This window comes from Notamacropus eugenii, chromosome 2, assembly GCF_028372415.1.
Source record: "Notamacropus eugenii isolate mMacEug1 chromosome 2, mMacEug1.pri_v2, whole genome shotgun sequence".
NCBI classification, from domain to species: domain Eukaryota; kingdom Metazoa; phylum Chordata; class Mammalia; order Diprotodontia; family Macropodidae; genus Notamacropus; species Notamacropus eugenii.
Genome location: NC_092873.1, coordinates 305,002,550 through 305,010,655, shown reverse-complemented (window position 1 = coordinate 305,010,655; position 8,106 = coordinate 305,002,550). Strand labels below are relative to the sequence as shown.

Below are 8,106 nucleotides of genomic sequence, written 5' to 3'. Positions count from 1 at the left end.
CTAGGCCCCCAGCAGCTTCTCACTCCTCGGCTGCGGGCAGCGACAGAACCGGCTGCTGTAGATCTCGGCGCCTGGGCCTTGGACGGGAGGGGCGGGGCCCTGCATTCGGGCTTGACCGGGACGGGAGATCCGCAGCCCGAAGCGGGAGTAGGCGGCCTATGGCGAAGGCAGGCCCCCGGGATCTGGGCTGAGAAAGGCTCCTCGAAGGTCAGGGGTCAGAGGGCGTTAGGGTCGGAGGTCAGGACCTGGGCTGGGCCGGCGAGGCCATGGCGTCCCCCTCCCGTCAGGCGTCCCCGGGAGGCTCGGGACTCCTGCGAGGGAGCCGGGCCCGGTCTTACGGCAGCCTGGTACAGTCGGCCTGCTCTCCGGTGCGCGAGCGGCGCGTGGAGCACCTGCTGGAGCCCGGGGATACCCTGGCCGGCCTGGCGCTCAAGTACGGGGTGACGGTGAGTGGGCGGAGGGCACGGCGGGGGCACCTTCCGGGAGGGCTTACGTGGACTACTCTCGCGGCTTCCCCTGGATCCCGGGGCTGTGGCCAGTGGTGTTCAGAGCTTGAACTGTGTTAGACCGGGACTATTGTGATCCTCACTTTACAGATAAGGAAACTGAGGCTGGGGCACATGAAGTGATTTTGGCCGGGGTCTCCCCGCTAGTAACCGCCAAGGCCCGATTTGAACCCAGGTTTTCCTGCTTCCCCACTTTCACCCCTTTTTGCAGTCTCTGGTCCCCTGCCCTCCAGTGTCTGAGGAGGAGGCCCGAAGACCCCCCCCGGGGTGTGGGGAGGTGCACCCGGTTGTCCGACCGGCTGGCGACAGCTGGAGTGTGTGGGCGTTTACCACCAGATTTTGGCTTGGAGCTAATCATCTGGGGATCACAAAACACACACACCCCAGAAGTATCCACGGTCCAGGAGAGCATACGGAGCCTTGGCTAATGATCAGTCTGTCCAGACTCTAACCTCTGGACCTTAGTCAAACAGGGATGTTCCTTTCCCTCCCCCTATGGGGAGACAACTGTATCATATCGTTGTGAAATCTTTATAAAATCTAAAAACAAAATGACAGCTTGTATGCCCTCCCAATTCAAGATATTATTAACTTTGGTGTTATTCAGAGTTCTCTGGTTTTAATAATAATAGCATTTCTAGAGCATTTTAAAACTCTTAGAACTCTCTTATCCCTTTTGATTCTCACAACAACTTTGTGAATTAGGTGCTGTGTTAACCTCATTTTACAGATGAGGATCAGAGACCCAGAGTGATAATGTGACTTCCTCAGGGTCCCATGTCTGATAAGTGACTGAGGCAGAATTCAAGTCAGGTCTCCCTGACTCCAGCGATCTGTTATTCAAGTTCATTAGGATAGTTTTGTGCTAGGATAGAAATATCTTGGTTACATCTCAGGCTTCAGTAGCTGGACTGAATGGGTCCCTCCTAACACGAACATTCTTAGAGACTTTGATTCTGAATGCTGTCTTCCCAATGTGTTATGCCTCAGTTTAACCAAGATATATTATCCAAAAATGCTGACAAATTCATGTAAACATTAATAGTGCATATTTCAGGGTTCCTGATTTATTAGTAAGGACTCCTGAGTTTAAGTTTGTCACTCATTTTTTCAGTGTTCTTAGGCAAGTCATGATCTCCTAAGTAGGCCTCAGTATATTCATCTATAAAACAAGGATGATACTGCCCTCCCTATTGCTCAGGATGGTTGTTAACACCAAATAAAGAAATGGATTTTAAAATGTGAAGTATTATAAAATTGGGAGCTGCATTACTATTGCTGTTATTAATCTGGTGTCCCTACCTTTTTTCCCCCCAAGATGGAACAGATTAAGCGTGTTAACCGTCTTTATACTAATGACTCCATCTTCCTCAAGAAAACTCTCTATATTCCTATCCTGATGGAACCCCGGGGATTATTCAATGGGCTAGATTCTGAGGAGGAAGAAGACAAAGAGAAAGAGATGCCATTGAGTCAAGGTGGAGCTGAAGCCCCCTCAGCTTTGAGGAAAAAACAAGAGGAAAAAGCCAATGGTGAAGGCCTTTCCTCCAGATGTGGTCAGGACCTCCCTAGACCCAGCCATGACCTCTCTGCCACTGACTTCCTCAAGAAGATCGACTCACAGATCAGTTTGTCAAAGAAGGCTGCCGTCAGGAAGCTGAAGAAAAGCGAGAGTGGGTAAGTCTTGGGCATTTCTGAACAGCCCCTCTGACCTGCACCAGAAGCCTTTGATCTAGCAGAAAGAGCACAGAATTGGGCATCAGGAGATGGGAAGTCAGGCCTTGGTCCCAAAACACTGCAGGACTCCACACTCTTTCTCTTGAAAAATCAAAGACTTGGGTTAGATGTGCTCAAAGGCCCCTTCCAGCTCAAAATTTGAATTCCAGTTGCAACGTGAGCTAGCCCCTGCCAGAATACATCTATGGTGGACGGGGGCTTATGATTTCACGTTCCTCTTACTGCTCTGTCCTTCCAGGGGCAAGGCAAGTTGAGCCTTGGGCAGACTTGGCAGCATTACCTGGGCAGCTTGCTACAATCCCTCTCTCTATTTAGTTCACACACCCCCACCCTAACCCCTACCCCTTCAAATGAGAAATCTGTACCATGTTTGGCACATTTCCTGGCACATGTGCTTCATAAGAATTTGTTCTTTCCTTGCCTCCTTTCCTGATCACTTTTCCCTTTGTCTTTACCTGCAGTGTACCTGGGGAGGATGTGCATCCCCATTTGGCTTCCCCTCGAAAGCAGCAACGGGCAGTATTGGGCCCTGTACCCCTGACTCGAACCACAAGGGCAGCCACCTTACGGGACCAGGAAGATGAAATCTTTAAACTCTGATACCCCCAAAACTGTTGGGAAAAGAGAAGCAGTAAAGGAGAAGCTGTCTGATGGGGTGAAAGTTGAGGATCCACTATCTCATCCCATCCCCCTGACCTGGCCTTGTCATATCAGGGACTATGGGGCTATGGGAGGAATTGTAGGCAAGAATGGAAGGGTTGAGATTAGATCCTTTCCGAACTCTTGTGACTAGATCTTGGGATCTTTTAGATTCAGAGAGCTCTGTCTATCCCTTTCCTTCCTCTCTCTGGTTCCTGTCACAGTTCCTTGGCCTTACCATAGGGTGGAGTGATCTCTAGAAGCTGTCCCCCCACTCCCTCCCACCCTCCTTTCTAATTTATTTGGTGCTATTTTGGAATCCTATTTATTAGCTACATTTTGTTCTAGCAGGAGATGGGAGTCCTCCCAGCTCTCGGGATGGTGGCTAAGCAATGATCAGCCATGATGGCTGCTCCTGTAGTCCTCTCCCATCTAAGGAGCTCTGGGGACCGTCAGTAGTGTGGGTATGTCTGAGCCCCAGCCTCTGCTGTGCAGCACTGAGGTACTAAGCCAGCTTCCCTAGATGCTGTACCAGCTTTCTCCCCCAAATCAGGAAGTGAAATGCTGGACTTGGCCTTGACGTGACTGGTCCTGTTTTTCTTTCTCATGGCTCAGGAGATTAGAGATTTTGCTCATCCTTTCCCTCCATGCCACTTTTCTGCCCTATTCCACTGAGATTTATATTGGGGTAGATAGAGAGATGGGAGCAGTGGCCACTGGCCACCTTGATGGATAGTCAGTGAGTTTAGGATTTAAAGAGCAGGCCTGACTACCTGTGTTCTGCATGCGTGTGTGTGTGTGTGTGTGTGTGTGTGTGTGTGTGTGTGTGTGTGTGTGTGTGTGTGTGTGTACGTACACCCCTTTCCCCCCTACACATACTGAGCACTGGAGGGTTTTTTCGTTGCCTCCATGACCTGGTTCCTTTCTTTCTCTCCATTGAATATTTATTTGTGGTTTGTAGCACCAGCTTGAGGTGTACTTTTCTCTTTTTGAAAAGAAAACAGCATAGGGAGGCTCTTTGGGGCTAAGAGTCTGCCTTATTTTGTTATTTAATGTTGGATGTAGAGGAAAGTAAATGTGTTTTCCCACTCCCCTCTCCCTGTGTTGATAGTAAGTTGTTAGAAACTTCAGAGATTAAACATAGAGAGCCCTGTATATGTTTTAGCAGGTTTATTTCCCCTTCTGAGTATCTTCCCCTGCCCTGCCCCTCTCTGGGAGCAAGGCTTCCAACATCCATCCAAACTGTCTCCAGGACTGGTCACTGGGCTGGCCTTGAGTTTGACATCCCCCTTTCCCCTCATCAGCAGTTGTTGTCCTTCTTCCTAGAAGGGGTTTCCCCATATCATGTGTCCAGATCAGGGGGAAGTAGAAGATCCGACTTTCACTTCATCTTTTTCAGGCAGCTTCATTTCCTGTCCTGGTGGCCAGAGGCATAGGGGAGGGAAGGGCTTGTGAACCCCAACTGTTTCCCACCCAAGAGGTCCTCAGAGCCAACCACACTCTAAGGAGACCCAAGCCAGGGGCTGGAGGGGGTTAAAGTGGGCGAGTAGGTCTAGATAACCATGGCCCGTTCAGAGTCCACCACCTTGTTGGGATAGATGGAGCCAGGGAACCAGCACTCAAAGCTTTCCCTCATCCAACAGCTTCCTCAGCCCATCACAGATCTTACTAAGGTGCTGGGCATAGCCAGGACTGTAGAGGGCAGTGAGCAGGCTGGGGTCTGAGAAATGATCAAAGACATGGCGGATGCGGCCATGAGACTTGGGTGTGAGGTGGTGCTTTACTAGCTCTAGTAAGGTGTCCCGGCACTCTGTCAGCAGGGCGGTCAGCACAGCAGCTTCAAAGGTGAAGTCCACTTCACCGAAGCTGAGGGCAGTCATGGCACCTTGGCGCAACTTCTGGCGGAAGTGGTCAGCCAAGGCCATCTCCCCAGGGCCAAACTGCTCATTTCGATGCAATACCGCCACCTTGATGGCCACCTTGACCAAGTCCTTGATGACCCGCTGGGCCTCGCCCCGGTTGTGGGTGTACTCTTTAGACACCCTGTAAAGTTCATCCAGCACTTCGCTGCTGGTCTCATCGATGAAGAGGTGTGCCACTGACCGCCCAGCCAACTTGCTCAAGAGTTTCTTCTCTGCCTGCAGGGCAAGGTTTCTTGAGCTGAAGGGCTCCATGATCCCTGGGGGCAGAGACCCAAGTCCATGTTAAATATCAACCAAAAGGATAGGCTGCAAGGTCCCTATGAGGGAGACAGGTGGCTTTCTCCTCTTAGTTGTCTCCCTTTCCTACCCATTGGGTCCCTGTCTTTTCATTTGAGCCCTCACATTTTTGCTACCTCAGAGCTCTGTTCTAGAGACTCTGAACCTCTAAGGGTGGGACAAAGGAGCCAAGGAAAGGGTTGGCTAGGGGACTTGATGAAGGGTGTCTGAGAAACCAGCCCACCATGAGCTTAAGCCTAAAAAGAAAGCAAACTGTGGAAGGAAGGGAGAGTAGACTGGATGAAAGCAGGTGACACAGGGGTGGTCCTATGTGTTCTTCTCAGCACCAGGAGAAGCTAGGAGTCAGGGCCCTGCAGAAGGCTGATCCAGCCCTAGAATTTGCCCCAAACTAGGCTCCCTGCCTCAGGTTCCTCCGGTGGTTTTGCGTCTTACTTCCCCCTCCCCTCCTCTACAGGATGTGGCTGTGACCACAGGGAGGAGCAGCCGCACCCTCTCCCACTCCTCACAGTGGGTGTCTGAAAAGGTGGGACAAGTGGGTACCTGGAGTCCAGCTCCCCAGCGGGATTCATGCAATCAGGATCCAGGGAGGAATTTTGCTCCTGGTATAGCGTGAGGCTTTTCAGTTCTGCGCCTGGTACCTGGGAGCAGAAGGAGCTGTGTGAGCCTTGCTTCCTCTTATCTGTATCCTTGCCACCCCCACTCCCTGTCTCCCTATCCATGTCTGCACTGTTCTCTCAATCTTAGCCCCCCTGCGCTCTGGTCCCTTAGTTCCTCTCATCCCATTTAACTGTTCACTCATCTCTTAAGATCTCCCTGTGTTTCATCACACTGGCCCTCATCACCTCGACCTTTTTTGTTCTCTCCATTCCTTTGTCCCCATCTGTGTCGTTACCCCTCTTCTGCTTCCACTGTACCCCAGAGGTCTCCCAGGAGTTATTGCTTCCCCTGCAAAATACAAGGGTTAAGGTGAGGGAAGCATCAACACCCTGCCCAGTCCTGCCTTTTGCCCTGTCCCCAAATTGCCCCATGACCCATCCCTCACCTTTTGAGGCCAGTCTTGCCTTGGATGTAGCCGGAGAACTGACAGAGAATGAAGAAACTTTCAAGAGTCTTTGGCCTAGCACCGCCTCCGGCCCCACCCTCCTTCCCTCTTCCCTCTTCTCTCTTCTCTTCCCCCACCCCCAACTTATGCAGTCACAGTGAGGTCTAGAACTCCAAGGACAAGAGCCTCCTACCAATGATTAAGGAAGAAAGTTTGTGAGCCTCTTTGGGGGAAAAACACCAAACCCTCAATCCCTCTTTTTGAGGTATTCTGATTCTCTTGGTCTGTTTCTGTCTAGCTCACCCACTTTCCCCAAGGCCCATGTCTCTTTATTTCTGGTGTTCTGCATTAGGAGTCAGTGGGCTCCTTGTCAACTGGAGGGCTGAAGGTATCCAAGCAGAGACACAGTGAATGTTGTAGGGAAGGCTAATAATAAAACAGAGCGGGCATAAGCTTCCTTCTAATTCTCAGAATCCCTTAAAGGAAGAAACCAGTTCTTAAGGCTCACTGGAGAGGAGTCTGGGGGCTGGAGCCCAGCAGGGTCTAGTCCAGCTCTAGTCCTTCTCCTAACATGTTACCTTCTGAGAGGAAGGGACATGGGATGGGCTTAGGCTTCTAGTCCCCTGAGGATTAGCAGGACATGTTTCCTTGTTCTTTACCTCTTCTACGGGAGTGAAGTCACGGTATCTACCAGAACCATGGGTGTAAGACCACAGATGGTCAGCAGATGTCAGCATGATACCAAGAAACGAGGTTCACAAAACAAGAGTCTTATCTGAGCCCTTGAGTCTCATTTGTTGAACGTTCTTACACATTCTCCAATGCACTGAGTAGGAGAAAAAAAGACGCTGTCCTTGTCCTCGAGATTACATTCTGCTGGGTCTAGGGATTGACGTACCCAGGTAAGTGTAGCACAAAATTGGGAGTGATAAGTGCAGAGTTAAGAACAGGCAAACTGTCCTCAGAGCACTGGGCGTCAGGGAATGTTCCAGTGACAACCTCAGCCAAGCTGAGTGTGAGAAGATAAGAATTGTAAGGACGGGTGAGAAGGGAGTGTTCACAGTTGTGTATGGAGGAGGCCGATGTTGCATCAGTTTTGGGGAACAGCTGGTAGTCCATTTTATTTGGAACGGAGAGTCTAGGGAGAGGAATAATATGGAATAAGATGGGAGCCACACTCTGTAGGGCCTAAAAACTAGGTCCTCTAGGCCATCCACAATTTGTATTCTATGCAAGAATTTTATTCAGATCCTTGGAGACAGTTTTCATACATGTTCACTTCCTCTTTCCCCCCCCAACCCATCCTTCTCTAAACATTCCTAGTATCTTAAGTCAATTTTGTAAGTTTTGAGATTAGAGGGATACATTTTGTAATTTGAAAAATTGGGCTATAGAGACAAAGATATTCAGAAAAATGTATTCTTTTATGGTTCTAGGTAACCAAGGATTTATGGTAGTATGGTTCAGAATATTATAAGAGTTTAAGAAAGGGAGCACTGTTAGAGAAAGTCTTTAGCTCCTTTTTCTGATTCTGTCTTTTGATTCTTCTCTTAAGAATCAAACTCTCAACAGCCCCTGCCTGCCATTCTTTCTTCCAAGTACCTCTTTCCCATTCCCCTCTCCTTATCAGACTCCTCATCTCATGTCTGGACTACTGCTGTAGTCTCCTAACCAGTCTCTTCATACAATGGCTTTTTCTAAAAACAGTAATTCCAGGTGGTCCCTGCCTGCCTGATAGGGTTGTTGTGAGGCTCAAACAAAATAACGTGTAAATACTCTATGTGTAGTCTTGGAGACTCTTCTAACTTGTACTTGAATTGTGAGGTTGCGTACCCAGAGGATGGCTGTTCCTTTCAGGTCCTAAGGTGCCAGTGGGTCTGCACTCCTGAAATGATAATTCACAAACACCCAATAGTGAACTTGCCTTAACAGTTAGCCAGTAGAAACAATTGGCACAGAGCAA

General features: G+C 49.7%; 2 protein-coding genes across 5 annotated transcripts; one reads left to right on the top strand and one right to left on the bottom strand.

Annotated features, from left to right (window-relative positions):
- The first annotated feature begins 266 nt into the window (after window positions 1-266).
- On the top strand, window positions 267-4,037 carry LYSMD1 (LysM domain containing 1). The gene is made up of 3 exons (XM_072644789.1): window positions 267-446; window positions 1,825-2,183; window positions 2,705-4,037. The coding sequence occupies exons 1-3, from the start codon at window positions 267-269 to the stop codon at window positions 2,841-2,843; spliced, it is 678 nt and encodes a 225-aa protein (XP_072500890.1). The 3' UTR covers window positions 2,844-4,037.
- On the bottom strand, window positions 4,038-6,223 carry TNFAIP8L2 (TNF alpha induced protein 8 like 2). Of its 4 annotated transcripts, none has more exons than XM_072644790.1 (4): window positions 6,144-6,217; window positions 5,950-6,046; window positions 5,642-5,739; window positions 4,038-5,061 (listed from the first exon to the last, which is right to left on the bottom strand). In XM_072644790.1, the coding sequence occupies exon 4, from the start codon at window positions 5,054-5,056 to the stop codon at window positions 4,502-4,504; it is 555 nt and encodes a 184-aa protein (XP_072500891.1). In that variant the 5' UTR covers window positions 5,057-5,061; window positions 5,642-5,739; window positions 5,950-6,046; window positions 6,144-6,217; the 3' UTR covers window positions 4,038-4,501. The 4 variants fall into 4 exon arrangements, with proteins under 4 accessions (XP_072500891.1, XP_072500892.1, XP_072500894.1 ...); XM_072644791.1 differs by having other exon boundaries at window positions 5,994-6,046; window positions 6,144-6,202; XM_072644793.1 differs by lacking the exon at window positions 5,950-6,046 and having other exon boundaries at window positions 6,144-6,223.
- Between the last annotated feature and the right edge of the window lie 1,883 nt (window positions 6,224-8,106).

Bases quoted from the DNA above. Each gene is read 5' to 3' on its own strand.
- LYSMD1 (XM_072644789.1), top strand. From the start codon at position 267: ATGGCGTCCCCCTCCCGTCAGGCGTCCCCGGGAGGCTCGGGACTCCTG. The intron at 447-1,824 runs GTGAGTGGGCGG...TTTCCCCCCAAG, and splicing joins CGCTCAAGTACGGGGTGACG to ATGGAACAGATTAAGCGTGT. The intron at 2,184-2,704 runs GTAAGTCTTGGG...CTTTACCTGCAG, and splicing joins CTGAAGAAAAGCGAGAGTGG to TGTACCTGGGGAGGATGTGC.
- TNFAIP8L2 (XM_072644793.1), bottom strand. From the start codon at position 5,056: ATGGAGCCCTTCAGCTCAAGAAACCTTGCCCTGCAGGCAGAGAAGAAA.